Genomic DNA, 26,545 nt, shown 5'->3' on the forward strand with positions numbered 1-26,545 from the left:
CCTTTCTAATAGTCATCAAAATAAACCATTATAAGCCGCTAAAGGACTACTGCTTGAAAAAAGCACTCACCTACTACTCTTTCATCATAACTATAAAAGATGCCATGACTTAAGGTGAATCGCTAGTAAGATTAAGATCTCTGAAGGAGAGATCCATGAACTTTGTTGAGGTGGCCATCTAGCTATAGCAGTGCTTGCCAATGGGTGTTTTCACTCAATTACAGAGTTTAAAATTGAGAAGTCCTTTGAAAACAGTCTTAAAATCCTATCCTAGGAACCAGGCATGATGGCACATACTTTGAATTTCAGCATACACAAGGAAGCAAAGGCAGGCAGATCTCTACAAGTGCAAGGCCTACTAAGGCTAATATAGGGAGACCCTGTCTCTCTCTGCAGCCCTGTGCAGGCTGTCTGAGAACTTGCTCTGAAGATCAGGCTGGTCTCAAACTCAAAGATCCACCCGCCTCTGCCTCCTGGGAATCAAAGGCCTGCCAGGCTTGCTTCCAGTTTGAATAGAGAGAAAAAAAAATAAAGATACTGGGGGTTGGGGATTTAGCTCAGTGGTAGAGCGCTTGCCTAGCAAGCACAAGGCCCTGGGTTCGGTCCCCAGCTCCGAAAAAAAAAAAAAAAAATAAAGATACTGTCTTGGGTTTTCTAGTACTGTGATTAAAAAATACCACAATCAAGAACAACTTGGGGAGGAAAAGGTTTATTTTAGCTTACAATGTGTAGTCTATTACTCAGAAGTCAGGGCAGGAACTCAAGGCAGGAACTGGCCATGGAGGAACACTGCTTCCTGGCTTATTCTCCATGGTTTGCTCAGCCTGCTTTCTTATATAACTCAGGCCCACCTGCCCAGGGATGGAATCACTGAGAATGCACTGGGTTCTACCATAAAGTGTCAGACAGGCTTGCCTACAGGCCAATCTATGAAGATATTTTCTATTTGGAGTTCCTCTTCCCAAATGACTCTAGCTGTGTCAAGCTTACATAAAACTAACCAGGACAGATGCATATTTCAATGTTTTAAATTTTTCTCATATTAATGAGTAAACACTTTAGCTAGGCACTGTGCACACATGCTTGTAATCCCAGAAACTGGGGGGTGGAGGCAGAATGATTAACTCAGCTTTGGCTACATATTGAATTTCAAGGCTAACCAGGATTACAAGAGACCTACCCTGCTTCTAATTTTTTTAAAAAAAAATGATATTTTACATTTAGAACCTGGAGACATTTACATTTGTACTAAATGTTTTAGTAGAATAATCGGAATGCTTGCAAATGCAAATATGTCACAGTGAGCTTGTTGGAATCTATTTTTAAATTATTATTTTGCATAATGATTATTGTTCTTCAAGCCAAATATGACTTGCCAACTTTTACCTCTCAATGACTTCCTAAGTATCAATTTCATATAAATATTGCAAATAAAGCAAATGTTCTAGTAATGATAGAAAAATTAAACCCATAAACCCAAGGCCTGTGTGGTATAGATACTGAGGCAGGAGGACTGGCAAGTTTGAGACATGCTTAGGCAATATAGCAAGAAACCATCTCCCCCCACCACCCCCACCCCCACCAAAAAAAGGGAGGCTGGGGAATGGCTCAGTAGTTAAGAACTCACTATGCAAGCATAAGGACCTGAGTTCAGTGTCCAGGAACCACATAAAAGCTGGCATGGCTGTGTACAGCAGTGTCCCAGCTGGGGAGGAAGAATGATACACAGGCTCCTGGAGTCTACTAGCAGCTAGTCTAACCCAGTCAGTGAGTTCCGGCCAGGTTCAGTGTGGGACCTCATCTCAAAAAGGATGAGGACACCCACTGTTGATCTCTACATATCTGCAGACATCATGCACGGACAAGCACCAACACCATACACACTAAAAGTCAGAAAGGGGTTGGCTGGGAAATGAAATTCAACTGTAAATTACTTGCTACTATGTGCAAGTCGTGGGGTTTAAGGAGGAATGGAAAAAGAGAGAGGCAAAAAGAGAGAAAAGGTTTCAAGGGAAAGAGGGCACAGCGGGGAGGGGGGAAGAGCAGAGAAAATTCATTAAAAAATATGAAATGGAGACCTCCAGAGGACTGGATTCAGTTCCCAGAGCCCACAAGGCAGCTTATAACTGTCTGTAACTCCACTTCCAGGATATCCGATGCCCTCTGTATCACACACACACACATAGAAACACACACAAAAACAAAATCTCCCTAGTGTTGAGACTAAAGCATGTGCCATTTGTGCCTGACATTTTTATGTGTGCTGTTGGAACTGAACTTACTGCCAACCCCCAAAAGAATACGTTTTCAAAAGAAAAATTACATTGTATAATTATGTCTGAGAGCCATATGACTACACAAAATTCTAAAATATAAATATTCTGCCAATGGATGAATAACCAATTATACAGAAAAAAAATTTAATTACAATGTTTAGTATAACCTGAATAGTAGGAATCATCAAATTTCTGTTCCTTTTAAAAGCCATTTAAACCAATAAGACTATATACTATACAAGATTAAAATGCATATTTTATATAGTATAGTACATGAAATATAATTTTAATTTATGCTTAGGCAAAATATTAGCAGCCATTTTGCTGTTGTTAAATATACAGTGTTGAGGTTTGGTCTATGGCTATGTATTGGAATGTTTAATTTAATACCTGAAGGTCTAGGCCTACAAGTGCCTTTTTATGTTTACAAGCTTTTGTTATGCAAACCTTGTTCCCTGATTTAAAACTATTGGTTAAATAAAATTGGCTACAGCCAATTACTGGAGGGGTTAGAGGTAGGTGGGTCTGGAGTGGCCTGGTACAGTACAGTACAGTACAGTACAGTATCAGCTGTACTGAAAGTTGGACAGCAATTGTAATGGTTGTGGTGGTGGAAATAAAACAAAAAAATACAGCGGAGGGCTGGTAAAGGGTGTTGTGCTGACTTACAAAACAAATCCAATTGTCTTGTTACAGCTTTAAGAGCTTGGGTATGCAGGATAGTTAAAACTATCCTCAACAATAAAAGGACTTCAGGGGGAATCACTATCCCTGAGCTCAAGCAGTATTACAGAGCAATAGTGATAAAAAACTGTGTGGTATTGGTACAGAGACAGACAGATGGACCAATGGAACAGAATTAAAGACCCAGAAATGAACCCACACACCATGGGCACTTGATTTTTGACAAAGGAGCCAAAACCATCCAATGGAAAAAAGATAGCATTTTCAGCAAATGGTGCTGGTTCAACTGGAGGTCAACATGTAGAAGAATGCAGATCGATCCATGCTTATCACCCTGTACAAAGCTTAGGTCCAAGTGGATCAAGGACCTCCACATCAAACTAGATACACTCAAACTAATAGAAGAAAAACTAGGGAAGCATCTGGAACACATGGGCACTGGAAAAAATTTCCTGAACAAAACACCAATGGCTTATGCTCTAAGATCAAGAATCGACAAATGGGATCTCATAAAACTGCAAAGCTTCTGTAAGGCAAAGGACACTGTGGTTAGGACAAAACGGCAACCAACAGATTGGGAAAAGATCTTTACCAATCCTACAACAGATAGAGGCCTTATATCCAAAATATACAAAGAACTCAAGAAGTTAGACTGCAGGGAGACAAATAACCCTATTAAAAAATGGGGTTTAGGGGTTGGGGATTTAGCTCAGCGGTAGAGCGCTTGCCTAGTGAGCGCAAGGCCCTGGGTTCAGTCCCCAGCTCCGAAAAAAAAAAAGAAAAAAGAAAAAAAAATGGGGTTCAGAGCTAAACAAAGAATTCACAGCTGAGGAATGCCGAATGGCTGAGAAACACCTAAAGAAATGTTCAACATCTTTAGTCATAAGGGAAATGCAAATCAAAACAACCCTGAGATTTCACTTCACACCAGTGAGAATGGCTAAGATCAAAAACTCAGATGACAGCAGATGCTGGCGAGGATGCGGAGAAAGAGGAACACTCCTCCATTGTTGGTGGGATTGCAGACTGGTAAAACCATTCTGGAAATCAGTCTGGAGGTCCCTCAGAAAATTGGACATTGAACTGCCTGAGGATCCAGCTATACCTCTCTTGGGCATATACCCAAAAGATGCCTCAACATATAAAAGAGACACGTGCTCCACTATGTTCATCGCAGCCTTATTTATAATAGCCAGAAGCTGGAAAGAACCCAGATGCCCTTCAACAGAGGAATGGATACAGAATATGTGGTACATCTATACAATGGAATATTACTCAGCTATCAAAAACAATGACTTTATGAAATTTGTAGGCAAATGGTTGGAACTGGAAAATATCATCCTAAGTGAGGTAACCCAATCACAGAAAAACACACATGGTATGCACTCATTGATAAGTGGCTATTAGCCCAAATGCTTGAATTACCCTAGATGCCTAGAACAAACGAAACTCAAGACGGATGATCAAAATGTGAATGCGTCACTCCTTCTTTAAAAGGGGAATAAGAATACCTGTGGCAGGGAATAGAGAGGCAAAAATTAAAAAAGAGGCAGAAGGAACACCCATTCAGAGCCTGCCCCACATGTGGCCCACACATATACAGCCATCCAATTAGACAAGATAGATGAAGCAAAGAAGTGCAGACTGACAGGAGCCGGATGTAGATCGCTCCTGAGAGACACAGCTAGAATACAGCAAATACAGAGGCGAATGCCAGCAGCAAACCACTGAACTGAGAATAGGACCCCCGTTGAAGGAATCAGAGAAAGAACTGGAAGAGCTTGAAGGGGCTCGAGACCCCATATGTACAACAATGCCAAGCAACCAGAGCTTCCAGGGACTAAGCCACTACCTAAAGACTATACATGGACTGACTGTGGACTCTGACCTCATAGGTAGCAATGAATATCCTAGTAAGAGCACCAGTGGAAGGGGAAGCCCTGGGTCCTGCTAAGACTGAACCCCCAGTGAACTAGATTGTTGCGGGGAGGGCGGCAATGGGGAGAGGATGGGGAGGGGAACACCCATAAAGAAGGGGAGGGGGAGGGATTAGAGGGATGTTTGCCCGGAAACCGGGAAAGGGAATAACACTCGAAATGTATATAAGAAATACTCAAATTAATAATAATAATAATAATAATAATAATAATAATAATAATAAAAAGAGCTTGGGTATGGCTGGGGAGCCTGGGCGGGGGAACCCATTTACTAAGATAATACAGGGTTCTAGAAAAGTCTTTTGAAGAGCCTGAGGAAAAGGTCCAGTGACAGGCCCAAAATGGGATCCAGCTCAAGGGGAGGCCCTAAAACCTGACACCATTACTGAGGCTATGGAGCGTTCACAAAAAGGGATGTATCATGACTGCTCTCCAAAAGACCCAATAAGCAGCTAAAAGAGTCAGATGCAGATATGTGCACCAACCAATGAACAGAAGCTGCTGACCCCTCTGGTTGAATTAGGGAAAAGCTGGAAGAAGCTAAGGAGAAAGGCAACCCAGTAGGAGGACCAGCAGTTTCAATTAACCTGGACCCCTGAGATCTCTTAGACACTGGATCACCAACCAGGCAGCACACACCAGCTGAGATAAGGCCTCCAACACAGAGGATTCCCAGGTCTGGGTTCAGCCAGAGAAGATGCATCTAACATCTGGAGGCCCCAGGAACTATAGAGGACTGGTGGGGTGGGGACATTCTTGTGGAGTGTGTGTGTGGGGGTTGGGGGGGTGCAGGGCTGCAGGGAGGAGGTATGGGAATGTGGAACTCTGGGGACTGGGGTGTGGGCCGGGAGAGGAATAAAATCTGGAGGGTAAAAAAGAAAAATCTTTAGAAAATTCTTATAGAGGCTGGGTTCAGCTGTAAATATTAGACTCTAAAACCAGACAGCCATTGATTAAAAAATACAAATATCAAATGTAAGAGAGAAATCAGACCATTAAAAACAGGAGGAGCCCCAACAGACAAATGGAAAAGAGAGACAACTGGTACTGGTTCTCAAGCACATGCCAGTATCATAGGGCAAATCATAGCTAAAAATTTCAAAAATCAAACTGCCTGATGCTTTAATTGTGGTAAATTTGGTGATTTTCAAAAAAAAAATTAAGGCTAAAAGATTCAGAGCTCAATATAACAGGTACACTGGCTAGAAAATATGGTATTCATAAAATAAAACAGGTTCTGGTTGCTATGAGCTCCAAAGACTTCCAGGGTATTGTAACAACTGTAAAAAGGGTAAACATTGGTCTAAAAATTGTTGGTCACCCCAAAACATACAAAGTAACCTCTTGCCATTGGAAAACAAACTGAGGGGCCTATTGAGGCCCCAACAACTAAATACTAGCCATCTTCCTTTGGTCAGTCAGGCAGTACCAAGCAAACAAAAAACTAAGTATTTCTGATCTTAGACATGCTACAAAGAAAAGTGCACTTTGGAACTAGGCACAAACACCTCTCTTACATTATCCCCAAAGTTAAAGGTTACAAGTTAACCACTGTTACCCACAGAGACACTGCAAATAATATTTTAAAAAAGTAAATTAACTTCTCAAGGATTTATCGTACATTGTGACAGCTTCCTCTCGCCCCCTTCTCCTCCAAGCAGGTCACTCCAAACCCACCTACCTCTAATCCCTCTAGTAATTGGCTGTAGCCAATTTTATTTAACCAATAGTTTCCAATCAAGGAGCAAGGTTTTCACAATGAAAGCTTGTAAACATCAACAGTCACTCCTAGGCCTAGACCTTCCAGTATAAAATTTACCGTTACAATACACAGCAATAGACCAAACCTCAACACTATAGTATGGGCATTCCAGAATCAGTTGATGATTTTCATTTTGGTTCTCTTTACTCTCTGCTCTCATTCATCTAAATGACGAAATCAAACGCTGTTCAGCAGTCTGCTATTATTCACTCCATAGCTTCCCTTGCAGTTTGCCTACGTACCAATCTAGTCACCCATTCCAAAACTTCTACCCACTTACTTTCTCTTCTACCCATCCTCTTATCTAACTACCAATTACTTATTCTTTGAAGTGGTGTTTACACGTAGGTGTATGTAGTACACACATCAATAATTATCTAAGTAGTGAACCAGAGTGAGTACTGGGAATCTGTGACCCATGGCCAGAAGACAGCACCAACACACATTTAAAGCCTGACTGAAGCACAAGTCCTCATGAGACGGCCTTCTGGATCATGAATGTCCTTGTTCAGACTTCTAGTTTCCACATCATCTTGAAACCTCTCATACCTGCCTTACAGTTCTGGGCACTGAAGAGAGTCCTGTGGACGAATATTCACTCACCCAGGTACAATGCCTTCCACAAACTCCATCCACATCATTCTGCTTCAGATGTGTGGACTATACTTTTTCTATAAGGGACTGTGGTCCAAGAATATAGAAATTCAAACCTTCCTCTTCTATGTATTTCTGTACAGAATTCTATAGGCACAGAAGTACAACTGTGATAGTAATGTCTGTTCATCACTGAAAAGGAAAGATCTTGACTTCAGTGTCTTTGCTAAGAGTTCATGGATGAAGTATATGCCAAAGGAGATCAGATCCCCTATCTCCTCATCAGCCTCCAAAGTTAAGACTACAAATTGATGGTTTCATTATACTCTCCTTTCTCATGCTATTTGTGAGGGATGGTACTACAGTTCAAGTCAGGCTACATTATTCTAACACTCAAAGTCCTGTAATATCCTTTCACTGTCAGAGAGAAACAAACCCCTAGCATGATTTTGTCTCCTAAAAGTCCCAACACACACCATGCTCTGGGCAACCCAGACACTGAACCTTGCCTGCTTGTTCTTGCTCTGCATGCTGTTCCCTTGTCTTTCATTCCCGAGTGTCTCCTCTGACCTCTATTTGAAGTAGAAGTGCCATCAGTTGTGAAGCTGTTTCTGACTGTCCGTGAGGAGGTAGATGGTGCTCTTCTCTGAGATGCTAAAGCATCTTGTACACATTTGTGCCAATCCCCCACACACACACACTCACACACACAATTTAGGTTCTCTGTAAGAGGGAGAAAGAATTGTTTTTCAGTATTTAGCTTATTTCATTTAAAATGATAATCTCTAGCTCCACTTAATTTCCTACAAAGAATTATTTTATTGTCCTTTATGGCTAAATTGTTTACTCACTCATGTACTGATGAAAACCTAAGCTGACTCTACAAGGTGACTACTCTGAGCAGTGGTGCAGCAAGCACGGGGAGAGGCTTGTCTGCATCATGCTGACTTCTCAGGAGTCCTATAAGTGAGTCATAAAGCAGTTCTACTTCTAGTGTTCTGAGGGGCTTCCATAATGATGCCCACAGGACAGGAATGATTTAAATACTCCCCAGCAATGTTCCTCCCATCTCCTCTCCATCCTTCCAACATTTATGTTAGTTTTCTTAAAAATATACCTTTCAAGTCACTTTCCCACTGCTTCTCAACTCTCTGATAAACTCTTATTCTTTCTCAAATGATTTAATGTGCACCTCTGAAACAGTTCCTAGGTCTCGTATCCCAAGTCAAATTTAATGAGAAGCCCACAGCCAGGCTTCTCTCAAGCTTTCTCTGTAAAAGTATCTTCTGAGAGGCTTTCTATGATACCACTAAGAATTGCTCCTAGTCTCTGCTTCCACTGCTCCTAATAAACACGAGCTGGGTGCTGGGATACAGGGATGCAGCACACTCCACGCCCTGGGTTTAAACCAGAGTATCTCCCACCAAACAGCAGGGTTGACAGTCTGATGGCCACATCTGCTACCTCCTGGTTTTATAAATAAGGTTCTGAGATGCTTCTTGTCTGACTGCATACTGCCAACAGCAGGACTGAGCAGTGGTTGTCACTTTAACTAGAAAACCTAAAGTATTGACTATATGGCTCCTAAACACTGGTCCAGCCCTGTGCTGTATTTTACTACATGTATTTATTAACATTAATAACTGAACCGTGGTCTAACACTGAGACAGGCTCTGTTTTTAGTGACTAGGCACTTTATCTCATTGAGCTTTTATGACGTTACTAAAGGGGTGGCTACTACTATTTCTCCTTTACAGCTAAGGAAACTAAGCTTTACAGTCTAGATATTTTTTCAAGATTACTTTTGATCTTTTAATTATGTATAAGTGTGTGTCTGCATGAGGGCACATGCACATGCATATAGGTTGCTATAGAGGCCAGAGGTATTGGATCCTCTGGAGCTGGAGTTGCAGATGGTTCTGAGTCACCAGATGTGGGTGCTGGGAACTGAACTCAGGTCCTATGGAAGAATAGCCAGTAATTTCAATTGCTAAGCCATCTCCATAGCTTCCCAGATCCACATTCTTAACTATAACCCCAAATACTTCATCTTTCTAAGTTAGGAGCCTATGAAGTGGAAAGATCATGGCACATAACCTCTCTATTCTCAGAGGCTCACACAGTACCAGCATAGGAAATGCTGGCTAAATTAATTAATCAATTTATTAATTCTTTTTCTTCCTCCTCTTCTTCTCCCCTCCTCTTTGTTATTTTTTGTTTCTCTGTGTAGCCCTGGCTGTCCTGGAGCCTGGCCTCAAACTCAACAGAGACCCACTACCCCTGCCTCCCAAGAACTGGAATTAAAGGCGTGCACCACCACCACCCAATTAAATGCATCTTTCTAAACTAAGAAGTCTGCCTTCTCTTATCTTGACTCAGTGCCCTACAGTAACATCAATCATACTGCTTGATGTATGAGGGCTAAACCCTTTGGCTTTAAATCCCTAGTCTGGAACAACTATACCCAATTTAAAAAGCTTAATAATGCTCCACTTCTACTTCAGAACTGGCTCCTAATCTGTACGCTCCTAACTGAGTACATAAACTGGGTTGCACTCAGAACTTACCTGCCATCACGTGACCTGTGGAGGCTGCCATGGTAGCTGCTCACTTTGCTGTGGACACTCCCTGCTTTGCTTCTTTGATCATCCACCATGGCCAGCTGAGTTGAAGAAGCATGTGTGGATGTCCCTTGAGTGGAAGTTCCTCTTGATTTTCTTATAATTGGAGTATTTGGGTCCCTCAGGAGTGACTGAGCAAAGTCAGGTTCCTGGAGCACCTGCCGGCTCTCATTCACTGTCCTAGACAATACAACAGCAGGTGTGAGATGTAAACTAACATGCCTATGGACCAGCAGACACTACTGCTCCACAATACTAGTCGTTACTAGTCGAAGTTAACTGTCCCCAAGTTAAGTCTTTGGGACCAATTTGAGGTAACAGTTTTGGCAGAGGACAGAATATAACAAAAATCCCTGTCAAAAACTAGACTTGATGCCAGTAATCCTAGCATCTGGGATGTTGATAGAAGGATCAGGAGCCATCTTTAAACTGGTCTACATACCTAAGACCTCCCCTCAAAACACAACTAAACAAGCCCAATAGGTGGTGTGACAAAACAGCAGCTCCAATTCTGTGAGGGCAGTCTCAGCAACTGCTATCCTGGTCTTTCCTTCGTTTTATCTATGAAAAGAAGGCTGGTAAGTCCATTATTTCTAAAAGGCTCTTTCTGCTAGACCCTTGTGGTCCTTCGGGTCCCAAAATATTTTTAAAAATAGGAGTTGGGGATTTAGCTCAGTGGTAGAGTGCTTGCCTAGCAAGCGCAAGGCCCTGGGTTCGGTCCTCAGCTCCAAAAAAAAAAAAAAAAAAACACACACATACACACACACACACACACACACACACACACACACACACACACACACACATATATATGAGAAAAAAGTGGGCTTTTTCACGCTTTGTAGAAGTAATAAGGGCCTCCCAATAACTGGGTAAAATTTTAACTTGCAAGAGCATTTTCAGACTCCATCTTGATTCTGTGGAGGGAATAGCTGCCCAAAGCTAGAATAATCATGAGTGGTCAACCTTAGAACATGAGCCCTAGAATTTGAAATAGTAAATTAAGCAAATATTCAATGAAGTCCTAAACAATTTAAAGGGGCAGATTACAGAGGTAAAAGTTTTTAAAAGTGGCCAAGCAGTGGTGGCCATGCCTTTAATCCCAGTGCTCAGGACATAGAGGCAGGCTGATCTCTGAGCTCGAGGGCAGCCTGGTCTACAGAGTGAGTTCCAGAACCGGCAGGGCTACACAGAGAAACCCCGTCTCAAAAAACCAAAAAAGGTCTTCAAATGCTATGAAAGAAAGGGTAAAGATTAGATGTGCATGATGTTGAACAAAGCAATTACAAAAATTAACAAAAAACCCACACCCCCAACATTTAAAGACTGGATCATATACTGAAAAGGTGTTTGAGAAAGTGTGTTAAGTCTCAAATCAGCAGCACTGCTACAGTTCCTGCTGTTTCCAGTACTGGGTTGAAAGGCTGGAGACTGATATTTGATGAGTACTTTACATAGATTTCTTCTTTCCTCCATTTAAAGTTATTCTTGATATTTTTTTTCTTTTTTCTTTTTTTTTTTTTCAGAGCTGGGGACCGAACTCAGGGCCTTGCGCTTGCTAGGCAAGCGCTCTACCACTGAGTTAAATCCCCAACCCCGTTATTCTTGATATTTAAAACCATAATAGAACACCAACAGATGAGGAGTAGGTTCTTACAGAGAGAAAACATGTCAACTCCAAAAGCTACAAACTATTTAATGAAAAGCATTAACTACTAGAAATATCTCTTACTTATTTACTTGATTTTTTTGGAAACAGGGCTTCTGTGTAACCCTGCCTGGCTCCTGGGATTCACTCTGTAGACCAGGCTGACCTCAAACTCAGAGATCCACCTGACTCTGCCTCCTGGGTACTGGGATTAAAGGTGTGCACCACCACTGCTTGGCTAACTACAAATACTTTCATTAAAATCAGGAATATGATATACTATATACTATGATCACTCTTAACTAACTTTTTCAATAGCTTCAGACTACAGTTAGATAAAAAGAGGAAAGCTAGTTTCAGGATAGTCAAGGCTATACAAAGAAACCTTGTTTCAAAAGGAAAAAAAAATACAACCAAACTAAAACCAATAAAATCTGAACTTGCACTGAATTGTAATGGCATAGTCTATTTCTTCACATGTCTGACAGACCTGGAAGAGCAATGGAAAACTGACAGAAGTAGAAGTTCCTCTCATAGCGAACAGCGTAGCACAGCAGGCATTTCCACTGCTTTTGGTTTTCTCCTCTGAGAAAAGATGAGAATACACACGAAGCAACCTTCACAGGAAGTCAGGAAGGCCAGCAATAGGAAGAGAGAAAGCATCCACTTGTTTCTAGTTTCAAGAAAATTATACTTTGAATGTTCCATAATTCCAGTATAAAGGAGTAGAATATTGAAACTCTTGCATGCCTCTCCTCAACCATCTTCTCAGAATGAGGCTTTCAATTGTTTTTTTTTTTTTTTTAAAGATGGAATCTTCCTATGTTGCCCAGCCTATCCTTGAACTCCTAATCCTTCTGCCTTACTCTAATCAATAACAAGGATTACAGGCATGAGGCAGCTAGTTGTTTTAAATTATGCTATTATGCCAATGTTATCAGTCACTGCTGATAAAGTTACAATCTTCTGAGAATACTTCTCAAGTCCAACATGTGAGCGAGTGAACACACGAATACACCACACACACACACACACACACACACACACACAGAGGGGCTGTTAATACTGTGAAAACTCATTAACTTACTCTTTTTTCTTACGCCCATGGAAAAAGCTGGCCCATTCAAAGCATGTTTTTTTGCTTCCAACCCAAAAAATAGAGGGAATCCCAACTATGAGAGCCATGAGATACTTCATCAGAAAGAGAATCAGGTCTGGACGACTCATCTGAGTAACCTGCAGGGAGATAAAAGAAAATCATCTTAAATATGTGCATCTATTAAAGACAATTATAGAAATTATAAACATAAAAGACAATAGTGAAATTATGTTACAAATATAGTATCTTTATAAAGTTTTAAAAATAATTTTCTGGGGGTTGGGGATTTAGCTCAGTGGTAGAGCGCTTGCCTAGGAAGCGCAAGGCCCTGGGTTCGGTCCCCAGCTCCAAAAAAAAGAACCAAAAAAAAAAAAATTTATTTTTTCTTTATCCTTGAAAGAACAGCAAGTACTCTTAAGTGAGCTATCTCTTTAACCATAAATCTTACATTCTTGACTAATCTTCTGACTCCCTTTCAGTTTTTCAGAGATACACTAGACACTCACAAGACTGTGAACCTGCCTATTCTCATCCTGTCAACTGTCGCATTGTATTCTGCTGGTAAGGGAGGTCGCTCTACCATTTGTCTTCCCCTGTTAACGCTTTTTCACCTAACATTTTGTCTAACTTTAACACTGTCCATCATTAGCTATTTGCTTACCCACATCAACTTGTTTTCAAAGATTTCCCAACCCATCTTCATAAACTTCCTAAGGAAGTCCTGTGTTTGGACTAGCTGTGACCTTTAAAAGTAGTGTGTAGTTTACATTACTAAAATGTAAAGACAGAGGTTCCCTTGCCTTAAGCAGTTTTCAACACATGCTTGATACTCAATAAATCATATGTATTTTTGACAGGGTTTCACTGCATATCCCTGTAAGTATACAGAACTCTATACTTGGACCAGGCTGGTCTCAAACCCACCGAGATCCACCTGCCTCCTGAGTGCTGGGATTAAATACCGGCTACTTATTTTTGGTTTTATTAGCAAGGTATTATAGAAATTATTCAGTGCCACAATCCCCTTCATAAGATAGGTCTTCCATAGCTAGCTATCTTCTGCATATTTTTCAAAGTATTCAGAGTAACTTTCACAAAATATTTTATCATCACTGTACCCCAAACTGCCCCAAACTATGGATTCCTCCTTTTGATTTCCCTGCCTTTCCTACTCATATAATGCCCTTTGGATGCCTTCTTGGGTACAGTATGCCAAGCCTTGGTCTAAAAGCACCTCTATCCCTTAACCTAATGGACATACAGCACAGAGATGTTAACACCTGTTAGCATCTTAAAAGTCCACTTTGTGCAGTTTGTACTGCTGTTGGAGAAGCCCCTCCCTTCCTTGAGACTTCTGGTCTCTGGTGTCTTTAACTTTGCACTCAATGCTCCTACAGTAGTTGACTTTTACTTATCACTAGGATTCTGATTGTAGTTTCAACCAGTTTTCTGTCCTGGAACTCCCTCTATAGACCACACTGGCCTTGAACTCAGAGATCTACCTGTTTCTGCCTCCCAAGTGCTGGGACCAAAGGTGTAGGCCACCATGACCTGGCTTTAACCAAATTTTTAATTCTGCAATGTTCGAAGCTATCTTAGCTTCTAGGCCATCACTTCGTCTTTCTCACAGCCACCTTCCCAAACTGAGGCTTCTCAATTTTTCTTAATGTCCAACTGAATCATTACGTAGTTTTGAAGATTTTTCTCTATTCTATACTCAGGGCAAACTCTTCAGATCCATATCTTACCTGAATAATTCTTTCTTCATCCATGTTGACTTTAGGCTTTACTCTCATCTGCTGATTAATCTCTGAAACTTTGTATTTCACTTTTATTTATGCTTAATCAGTTCTTGATATTCAACTGTCATCCTGATTACTATCATGTTCCTAAACATTGTTTTATTTACATTTTGAAGAATATCAAACATTCTAACAGGATCCATTAAAATCAGTACTCCGTTTTGAGGGTTAAGGCTGTTGGATGCTTTTCCTGGTTTCCACCTGCTCCCACCCAGCCCCCTGCCAGGGTCTTACTTAACATAGCAACACTTACCTCCTCAAATGAGGACATCTGCCTCTTCAGCCCCACTAACATCACTGCTAAGTAGGAGATGGACATTTTTTAATATTTTCTACATAGCCCCTATTAAAATTTCTACACTCGGGGTTGGGGATTTAGCTCAGTGGTAGAGCACTTGCCTAGGAAGCGCAAGGCCCTGGGTTCGGTCCCCAGCTCCGGAAAAAAGAACCAAAAAAAAAAAAAAAATTTCTACACTCATCCCAAGAGTGCCTCTAGTTCTTGCCCTCCCTCTTATCCACCCATCCTTCTTTCTTTGAGACAGGCATTATACAATTTTACTTAGCAAATCTGGAACAAGATCCTTTTTCCATCTGAGTACCTCAGGTTCATGCAGAAACAATCACCTTTGTCGAAGTCTATTAATCAAAACCAAGTCAAGGACTATCTAATTCAAAGCAAAGGCTTTGATGAGCACAAGACTGCAGACAGTGTCTGGGGGGTGGGCATCTCTGAACATTAGCAAACATAGAACCAAAGTGTCTAGAAAAGTATATAAAATATAAATCATAGTTATATTGATGAAGAGAAGCTTTTCCTCTGGGCATAGTTTACAGTTTGTTGTTGTTTTTAAATTTCGGAGCTTGGGCTGGTGAGATGTCTCAGTGGTTAAACAACGCTGACTGCTCTTCCAGGGGTCCCAAGTTCAAATCCCAGCAACCACATGGTGGCTCACAAGCATCTGTAATGAGATCTGATGCTCTCTTCTGGTGTACAGCTACAGTATACTCATATATAATAAATAAATAAATCTTTAAAGAAAATTGGAGCTTTTTTTTTTTTTAGACAAAAATCTTGCTATATAACCAACCTTGTCTGGCTTTTAATTCACATAGATCTGCCTATGTTTGCCTCCCAAGAACTAGAATTAAAATCATGTGTCACTATGCCTGGGTCAATATTTTTAAGTGTAAAATTGTTACTTGTATATTTAAATTTGACAAATTATTTAATAAGAAAAACTCTTAAAATGTTCTAATGAAATGCTAAAAATTCATAAAATAAAATATACATTTGATCATGGCACACATCAATATATGGTCTACAATAATTACATTGATAGGTAGTCTGTAGTATATAGTTTATATCATAAATTTTTAAAGATAACAAAGATACAAAAAATCAACTAGATAGAAAAGTTTTGTAAATGAACCAATGTAGAAACTTACAGAGTGCATTTATTCATACACAAGATTTACAGACATCTCTCTACATAATCTAATATTCATTCTCTGATATGTTACAGTATTTTTATTTTTGAGGATCTAATTCTGATCCAGCCAGTCCAGCCTATTGTGTAGCCCATGCTGGCCTTTAACTAGCAGTCTTGTTAGTCTCCCAGATGTTCAGATTAAAGGCCCGAGCCATCAACCTCCCATTTCTACTTTTTTGTTTGTTTTGAGTTTCTCTGTGTAGCCCTGATGTCTCCAAATTCAGAGACCCACCCTTCTCTGCTGGGATTCAAGGTGTGTGTCACCATGCCCAGCTTGAACACACCTTATTTTATGTGTCTGGATGTTTTGTCTGCATGTACACCTATCTGTACTTCTTTGCATGCTTGGTTCCTACACTGGCAGCAAGTGTTCTGAGCCACTTCTCTATGCATCTGAGCCGTCTCTCCAACCCCAGAACATGTTTTCTTAACAGATGACTTTCTTAAAATATTAAGAACAAATGTATATTCCCTAAAAAAATGATACATAAATAGTTACAACAGTGCTTTACCCAGTAAATGTTCAAAGATTGTTTCACGGAGCACTGCTGTCTCCTGTGTGAGGCTGCAGAGAGGGCTCAGCATCAAGTGCACTTGCTGACTTAAGCTCCTCACACCTATGATGGGGAGTCTCACAAACGCCCCTAGGATCTGAAACCCTTCCCTGGTCTCCTCAAGCACCCACACATGTGGCAAATACTCACTCAGACATAAATAAAAATAAAGCTTAAAGAAGATACTCTGTAGTGAAATAAAACATAGATACTATAATCACCTCTTGAAGGATTGATTATACATTAGTTTGTTGAAGTTTCTGTTTACTTTTTTTTTTTTTTTTTTTTTTTTTTTTTTTTTTTTTTTTTTTTTTAGTCTGAAGCTGGTAAGGCCACATTCTAGGCATCATCCAATACTCTATGAGCTTATTCACCTCAGAAATTTTTTTATTTTTCTGTTCTGAAACAATGTCTTTTTTTTTTTTTTGGTTCTTTTTTTTCGGAGCTGGGGACCGAACCCAGGGCCTTGTGCTTCCTAGGTAAGCGCTCTACCACTGAGCTAAATCCCCAGCCCCAACAATGTCTTTTAATACGGGCTGCCCTTGAACCAACACACACACATTCTCCTACACTCTGGCTCTACTGCTTCTGTTTTTAAGCTAAGGTGTCACTCTGAAGCCCGAGCTAGTCTTGAACTTGTGGCAGTCGTCCTCCTCTGCTACAGGGGTGCACAGTACAGGGTGAGCTTCTGTGTATGCTTGGTCTTGAGCTGTTGTTTCTCCTGCCTCAACTTCCCAAGCACCAACACCACATCCGGACTAGAAAAACTTTACAGTAAAATGAGAGACTAAATTTAACATCTAATTTCTTTTCTTTTCCATGATTTAAAAATCGATCAAACCAATTAACATGTGCGTTAAGTAGGGGTGCCTGTATCTGGCGAGAGTTGAGAAGAGGAATCCCTACAGAGCAAGAATGAAGCAGCTAAGAAATATGCTTCAAATCACATTTGCTTATATCCAATGAATGTCAAATGAGGAGTGATCAGAAAAAAATACTTTAAACGTTGAGAGGCAATTTAATTCTGTAATACAAAGGGTCTGGAGAGAGGTCCCAGAAGTTAAGAGCACTAGTTGTTCCTCCAAAGGGCCTGGGTTGATTCCTAGCACCCACATGGTGAACTGCAACAATCTATAATATAAACTCCAGTTCTTGGGGATCAGATGTCTTTTTCTGGCCTCCCTGAGCACTAGGCATAAACATAACATACATGCAGCAAAAATACTCATACACATAAATAATAATAATAATGAAATTAAAATAATAATACAAAGAAGCAGACGATGGATAGTAACTTTAGAAAATAAGAGCTGGGAAAACTGTAACAAAGTACAGTGGGAGAGAGCACATCAGAGATCATATAATCCCGAGAGTGTTGTGACTGTCAAGTAGTGGCCTGAGCAATGTGTCCTCAAAAAATCACTTGAAAAGTTAAATGCCTTGAACCTAACTAACTGTAAGGGAATGGTCATCTGAAGTTGAAATGAACGCTCATGGACTTTGTGTAAGCCTTCATTTCATACATATGGATCAAAGTAGAGAAATGTAAAATGATCCATCTTAAGGTTAAATTTATTTGCACCTTCAGTCATTCAAACTTGGAGTGTTACTATGTCCCACAGCAGAGGAGTCACAAAACCCTGTGTCCTTGTTCAATTTCCATTCTAGGGAGAGGCAGGGTAGAATGCTACTATACAAGAACGAGGTAAAGTCGGGGGTTTAGGAAGCAGTCAGGGGCAAAGAGAAGAGGATCATTAGGATGTGAATGACAGACAGGGATTAGATATCAGATCAAGGTCAAATTCTCTCCACAGACATACATAAATGGGAGTTCGGGGTTTGAAGCGTAAGCATTTCAAACAGAAACATTGATAACGGTAATCTTAAGAAAATCTGCTGTTTTTGAAGAAAAAGTGGCCAGTAAAGCCCGAGCTGAGCATGCAAGGAAAACAGCAGGAGATACAGTCAGAGAAGTAACAGGAACCAAATGTATCTGGTCCTACAGGCAAAGGTAAGAATACAGATTATTCCAGAACAACTGGAATCCATTGAAGGGCTTTGTCCAAAGGGGCAACCAAGTTCATTTACTTTTCTTGTACAAGGGTAAGAATGTTAGCAGGAAGATGAGTTAGGAGGCCACTGAACAAGTAGTGAGGAAACGGAAGCTGTACAAAGCTAATGGGTTAAATGCTAAGTATGAGAGGAGACAGGGCTCAAAGACAGCTCCAAATTCTGAGTCTGAGCACCAAGGGAATGCATACACCATTCAATGAAGGGGAGCTGCGGGGGGTGAGATGCAGGTATCAGGTTTTAGGAGAAAGAGTAAGAGTTCTAAATTGAGCTGGGAAACATCACACAAATGGGCACTCTGGAGCTTACATACACACCTAAAACATGGGGAGCTTAAGACTATCTAGAAGGGAGGGGACAACAGCATAGGTAAAAAAATCCTGTTTCCAAGTTCTTTCCTCTAGTGCCATACGCTGTATAGCACACTCTTAAGAATCCCATCATAAAATGCTTGAACTGAAGGGAAGGAGTACTAAAAACAAAATCAGCAATACCCAAAGCAATCACCACTTCAGTCTTACACAAGTAGCACAGGGAGATAGGAAGGAGGGCAGGGACTTAGCACTCAACAGTTTGTATCACAAGATTCCATTTAAGTGCAAAAATTCCAGGGGAAACAAGTCAGCACCTGTGGATAACAAGGGTTTTAAAAGCAAGACAGTGACTCAAGAAATATGTAGGAGGGCTGGAGAGATGGCTCAGCGGTTAAGAGTACCCGACTGCTCTTCCAGAGGTCATGAGTTCAATTCCCAGCAACCACATGGTGGCTCACAACCATCTGTAAAGAGATCCGATGCCCTCTTCTGGTGTATCTGAAGACAGCTACAATGTACATATATATAATAAATAAATATATCTTTAAAAAAAATGTAGGAATATTGGAACAGAAGTCCGAGACACAGAGGCATTGAATGGTCAAGGGATTCTGTAAAAGATTTATTTATTTTATGTATGTGAGTGCATTGTCGCTGTCTTCAGACACACCAGAAGAGGGCATCAGATCCCATTACAGATGGTTGTGAGCCACCATGTGGTTGCTGGGAATTGAACTCAGGACCTCTGGAAGAGCAGTCAGTGCTCTTAACGTCAGCCATCTCTCCAGCCTGACCTTCCCTTCTATGACTGAGAAAGAGAGCTGGAGAGTGCATTATCTGGTTATACATTGTAGAGAGCACGAAAATACTGAAGGTTGGTAGTATATAAACATAATACGCAAGGAAAGCCCATCAAATAAGTGTATTTAAATAAAAGAAAAGGAATATATGTTCAGTTTTGTTTAAAACGGCCTTATAATGAACTGAATCAATTGTTTGAAAAATAAGTCAGTCCTTAAATAGTAAAGAGGACAAATGAGAAGCACTTAATTGTTTTTTTCCTTAAAGTTCCTGAAAATGCCAAGATCTTTCTCACGTTATAAAATATCATCTGTCTTGGTTGTGTTTCTGTTGTGGTGATAAAACAACCTGATAAAAAACAACTTTGGGACAGAGAGTTTATCCTAGTTAAGGATCCAGGTTACAGTCTACCGCTCCAGGGGTGGGGGTGGGGTCACAACAGAAGGACTGAGACAGGTGGCCACACCACACCATACAGGCAGGAAACAATGAATGCATCCATGCTTGCTGCTCAGCTAGTTCTCTCTACTTTTACAGTCTAGAACCCAAACCCATGGTGTTTACCCACAGTCGACTGGACCTTCAAAGCCACATCATTTCTTGTAATTAAGTTAATTCCCTACCAACATAGCCACAGGTCAACCATCTAGACCATCCTTTGTTGAGGGTGGTCTTCTGGAGTGGTTTCTGAACAGACCGCATCAGGTTGACATTCAAAACAGACAATCAGAGAACCCAAACAACTCAGTTCATCTGATGTATTTCTTGTCACCTAGGAAACCAAGGAGAATCCCAGACAAAGAAGACAACGGCATTGACCTTGATTACTAATCTTTTCTTTTTGTACAATAGCCTGGCTAGCTATTGTATGTATAATCTTCTATAACTATATGTATAATCTATATGTAGATTATAAACTATAAACTATATGTATAATCTTCTAAACACTATCTTCACAATCACTCTAATTTTAGCCAATTGTTTTATTTAAGCGTCATACGAAAAACATTCACTTATATCTTGATTTCCTATTTAGATTCATAACCTAACAAAGCCCTGCGGTTTAAATTCTTTTGAGGTAAATGGAAAAAATTACTCATATTAAGGAGGGAAAAGTCTTGACTAAAAAGGAAACCACCTAAGGTATAATCATATTATTTGGTGGCCTACACTGTTGAGGCTTTGGCTTTGAATCAAGTTTTAGTTCTTTTCCCTTACCAAGAAAAAACTGTATTTTTCTAATGGAGGTACATACTGTGCTGAATTAGCTTTTATTTTTTAAAATGTTAATCACAAAATCCTGACTTATATCAAGCCTATAATCATATAAAACCATATGAAAATAAACTATTAATCAGGTTTGGGCAGCCTGTTGTCATACAAGTAACACGAAGGGAGTCGGGGGGATTCCTTTGTTTGTTGTTTTCTTGGGAGTTGAGGATAGAATCCAGGGCCTTCTATATGTTCAGACAAATGCTCTGGGCCACAACCATTGCCACAGTTCTTGAATAGAAGCTTCTAGTTAAAATTTTTATACACTCCTTAATTACATCATGTGGCTTTATCAGCCTTTACTTTTATTACACTTTGAAAAGTCAATTACTTGCCCTATTGACATAAAGCCTATTACAATGTTATAATAATTAAGATAATGTAGCAGAGAGACAAGCAGGCCATGGAGCAGAGGGGTAGCAAGTTTCACTGTGAACTCTTCATGTCTGACTAAGGAAGCAATACAGAGCAAGTGGAGCAGGGATGAAGTAGTCAGGAAATGCTGTTACCTGCACATCAGGCACAGCTTATATACTGTAATTTGTTCCTTTTAGGAAAGCAATGGCTTTAAATTAGAGCCCCGCAAGGCTGGGCAAGTAAAAAGCTGTTAGCAGTTCACTCTTTCATAGTTTAGTTTCTCCTCTTCTCTAAATCTTTACTCTCCAATCCTTGGACCATCAATTTATTTGTGCCACTGTGAAAAATGTGTAATAAAGTAGATTCAACCTCCAGATTTTCCTTCAGTCACTAAAGGAAGGAAATCAATATAAATTTGCTTTTCAAACATTGTTTTTCTTTTTTGGGGGGGCTGGGGACCGAACCCAGGACCTTGCGCTTCCTAGGCAAGCGCTCTACCACTGAGCCAAATCCCCAACCCCCGCTTTTCAAACATTTTATAAATAATCTTTGAATTTCTAAACAAGAGACTGCCATCTTAAAATAATTACTTCATACAAAATAGGAGTAGCCAATGTGGCCCTTTGTTCTACAACTTGGGTTCTAGTAATTTTACAATGACTGCTGAATAACTATTCCCTGTCAGCCTTTAAGTAAATAAAATGTGAAAATTAATGAATAAAGATCAAATCTGGGGCTGGAGAGATGGCTCAGAGGTTAAGAGCACTGGCTGCTCTTCCAGAAGTCCTGAGTTCAAATCCCAGAAACCACATGGTGGCTCACAACCATCTGTAATGAGATCTGGTGCCCTCTTCTGGTGTCTGAAGACAGCTACAGTGTACTTACATATAATAAATAAATAAATCTTTTTTTTTTTTTTTTTTTTTGGTTCTTTTTTTCGGAGCTGGGGACCGAACCCAGGGCCTTGCGCTTCCTAGGTAAGCGCTCTACCACTGAGCTAAATCCCCAGCCCCTAAATAAATCTTTAAAACAAAACAAAACAGCACTTTGGGTGAACGCAGCTGGCGGTAAACGTGCTGGCGTGTTTTCTGCTGAGGGGCAGTCATGTTTCTCCAGTATTACCTCAGTGAGTAGGGCGATCGCATCTATACTCTAAAGAAATTTGACCCCATGGGACAACAGACTTGCTCTACCCATCCTGCTCGGTTCTCCCCAGATGACAAATACTCAAGACACCAAATCACCATCAAGAAACGCTTCAAGGTGCTTATGACCCAGCAACCACGACCTGTCCCTCTGAGGGCTTGTTAATCTCTTGTGCTGCTTGTCCCCTGGCCAATTATCAGCAACCAAACACCTCAATCCGTGAGCCTGGAAGCCTTCCCATGCTGTTTAGAATGTAGTGATGGGCATCGCCTGTAAAAGGAACGATTTTTTTTCCATGTTTTGATTTACTGCCCGGTTATTAAAGATACAATGACTTGAAGAAAAAAAGATCAAATCTGCATATTATTCAAACCCTTAACTTCCCAACTTCTCAAGGAAGAGCTTAGAAGACAGAGACGAAGGAGAGCAAAACTTGCCACCGGATTCAGAAGGAAATGTTCAGCAGAGTGCAGATGCTCAGACATTATCCTGGTGTATCACCACCCGACAGATTTGTCACGCATAAAGACTACACCTGTTATCTAGGTAACCCCATAGAAAACTGCCCGAAGCAAAATGAGAACAGAAACAATAAAGCCATCTCAATTCTCCCATCCTTTGTCTTGCTGGCATTATGAAGAAGTTATATTTGATTAAGCAAAGGGCGACATCCTGAACTTCCATCCACTTCTCCATGACTGGTGCTGATCGTCACTGATGATGCTGTGTCTCACAGGGAAGGATGGCTAGAAAGTGGAGGAACAACACTGTCCACACAGATCACACAATAGTGATGCAGTAAGTGGGGAACATCAGGGATGATTCCCTCACGCAGCGTAATGACAATGCTCACACGGGCAGAGTGTTATTTCTCTCTTAGAAATCACATCACACAAAAAGTAAGTTATTAAAAAAAAAAGTAAGTTATTTTGCAAGGTTTTGTCTTTTCCAAATGCAGACTAAAAGATAATCAGAAAAGGAAAATAAACAAAACAAGGACTCTTTCTTACCAAACCCTGTCATAAATCCGTAACCTCCTCCTCAGCCTTACGCTCAACGGCAAGGGCAGAGCAGGCTTATAAATTACATCTTAAAACTTACAGTAATTGTTCACAACTTCATGATTTATAGACAGACAGACAGACAGACGACAGACAGACAAACTGCCCCATCAGCTGTGAGCCATAATGTGGGCACTGGGACCTGAACCTAGGTCCTCTGTGGAACCATTTCTCCAGCCTCTAACTGCTGTGCTTTCTTTTTAAGTAGAGTTAATAAAACACTTGTCTGTAAATCTAAACTTCTAAACCTCAGGATAAGGTTTTCTTACTCAGAGACATCTTAATCTAGCAAGAGCTAGAAAGATAAATACAATCTAGTACACTTAACAAACTTTGTAATTTTTGCTATAGAAACTAAATTTTTTTTTTATCTCTAAGCTGTTTTTACTAGATGTTTCCAGGTTTGTTTGTTGTTATCCTGGTGTATGTTTTAAAAAGTATTTTTTGGTGTGTATTTTTGAGACAGGGTTTCTCTGTAGGCTTGGCTGTCCTACTCGGTAGACCAGGCTGGCCTCCAATTCAGAGATCTGCCTGCCTCTGCCTCCCAAGTGCTGGGATTAACGGCGTGAGCCAGGGTGAGCCACCACCGCCTGGCCAAAGGGTTCATTTTCTAAGGAACTAAAGACAGAAAGAACTTACACATTATTCTGCCTTAGTTTTAGAGTTACCTGACTCTGTTACTTCCCTCCACTGGGCTATGAGCTCCTTAAAGACAGTGGCTGTATCTTAATCACTCCTACCTTCCATAGCAACCATAAACATGTCAGAAGAGTAGAGATACAGTCATTTTGAATTACTGAGCTTTTTAAAAGGGAAAATATACACTGTAGTGTATGGGAAGGCAGTTTTTAGATTCATTTAATTTTACACGTAAGAAGAACTTCAGACATCTTGTAAGACTTCAGAGCTGAGGCCAGGACGTAGTCACTTGGTGGAGCACTTGCCACGAAGCCCAGAAGCATATAAGCTGGGTGTGAGAGCACCCATCTTAGTATTAGCACCCGAGAGGCCGAGGCGGAAAACCCTAAGTTTAAGATCATTCTTCACCACATAGTATATTTGAGGCCAGTTTGGGTTACATGATATTGTCTTAAACAAACAAACAAACAAACAAACAAACAAGCAAATTAGAACTAAAGAAATGATAAACAAGTGACTGACCTAAAGACCCAGCTTCTGAAAGACACAGTCAAAAGTGGGAAAATGCCCTTGAAATACCTCAGTGTTCTTGCATAGAAAAAGGCATAAAATATCAAGGATGCAAGCTATATAACTTTGGTTAAACTGTGTTTCACACTTAGTTTCTTTATTTTGTAAAATTATTCTTGGACTCCATTATCAGTCAGCTATCACCAGAGGTTGTCCTCTGGCCTCCACATGCATGAACACATACTGGAAAACACATACACACCCCTCATACATGTATAGACACACACACACACACACACACACACACACACACACACACACACCTTGGCAGCTACTACAATTATTAAACTGTATTGCTGACATTAGATTAGCATAAACTACCAAAATTGACTTCCTTTAACTGGCACAGTGAAACTTTCAAAGACTGCTAGGGGCAAACATTACTGACATGCATTATAGTAATAAGTAAGTCAGTTTGTTTTTTTAGTACAGTGACATAGCAATATTAAACTATACTAAATATTTTAGTTCCATTATGCAATAAAATGATGACCAAAGTAGTACGACTGCAATCTGACAGTTTACTCGATAAGTACTAACTGCCGTTAGGAGTTCCTAACATATAATACCCACACTTATATGGAATAATGCTTGATGTTGGGTAGGGGCTGGGGAATTATAGCCTGTAGGTTAAGTCACTCTTCAGTAAGTAAAACTTTCTTGCAACATTTGCCTCCTTGCTTATGACTGTGTTTGCAGACAGCAGCGGAGCTAAGCACCTGGCCTCCCAAGACCCCTTATTTACATTTGGCCCTTTATAGAGAGGCTGCAGCACCGTTTTGTAGATTGGCACAACTACACTGAGAAAAAGGAATCCACCAAGCATGGTAGCACATGCTTATAGCCCAAGCACTTGGGGCCACAGACAGGACATCAGGGGTTTAAGGGCAGCCTTAGCTACACAGCAAGAATGAGATCTAGCTTTGCGTCCTGTCTTCAGGGCTAAGCGTGTACACCAGGCGTATCTACAGAGCACTACCTAACTGAGCCCACTGAGCATAAGCTGCTGTGCTCCACAGAGGCCACACAGCAGAGCTTTCATCCTCACTCTTTTCTTCTCTAACAGAAACTACAAAATGTGAGAATAAATTTATTGAACTTAAAACAAGTAAGACAGCTTCCACTTTAAAGATTTGAAGATATTTCTGTCAAAACATGAGAAAAACTATATATTTACAAGACAGATCCTTCACTGTCTTTCATGGTGTAAGAAGAAAAACTCCATGTTCCTCACAGTCCTTTCCTTAGCATGGCTGATTCCTTTGAAGCTTCCTGGCAAAGGGAAAACTCATATTGGGAAATGAAGCTAAAATCACAACATATTAGATTTAATGTCATTCTATTTTTATATTTTTCTGAATCAAGACTAGATAAACAACAGATGGCTCGTCTCGTGTGTCTAGAAGGGTAAATGATGTTTGTTGTTCTATAAAAATGTATCTCTTTAGATTCTGCAAATGGTCCTAATGTGAACTCACAGTCTAAGCTGCTTGTACTATGGCAAATTACTTTCTATGACCCAAACAAAAGCGCCAGTGTCAGACTCCCTGGGACACACACAGTACTCCTTGGTTAGATGAATCAAAGCCATGAAAAAAATGAAAAAAAAAATGCTTTTGAAAATTAAAGTCTGGAAGAAAATCTAATGATTATAGCAGAGAACACAACAAGAATTATATACTTATCCTAACATTGAAAATATACTCTATAAAAGACACTCAGGTAAAAGATTAAAACTTATCTTGTTTAGTCTTCATAGCAACTTAAAAGGTAACATATTATTTCCTTATATGAATAAATGGTAAACAGTTGGTGTGAAATCAATCTATTTCATTTGTCCCAGTTACA

General features: G+C 40.3%; 1 protein-coding gene and 1 pseudogene across 1 annotated transcript in view; one reads left to right on the top strand and one right to left on the bottom strand.

Annotated features, from left to right (window-relative positions):
* Fzd3 (frizzled class receptor 3) overlaps window positions 1-26,545 on the bottom strand; it is a 76,508-nt gene that overhangs the window by 11,813 nt on the left and 38,150 nt on the right. The window contains 2 exon segments of the mRNA NM_153474.2: window positions 9,821-10,054; window positions 12,610-12,758. Coding sequence (NP_703204.2) covers window positions 9,821-10,054; window positions 12,610-12,758 — 383 coding nt within the window.
* LOC148001002 (H/ACA ribonucleoprotein complex subunit 3 pseudogene) lies at window positions 22,386-22,592 on the top strand (annotated as a pseudogene).

This window comes from Rattus norvegicus, chromosome 15, assembly GCF_021556685.1.
Source record: "Rattus norvegicus strain SHRSP/BbbUtx chromosome 15, alternate assembly SHRSP_T2T, whole genome shotgun sequence".
Taxonomy (NCBI): Eukaryota; Metazoa; Chordata; class Mammalia; order Rodentia; family Muridae; genus Rattus; species Rattus norvegicus.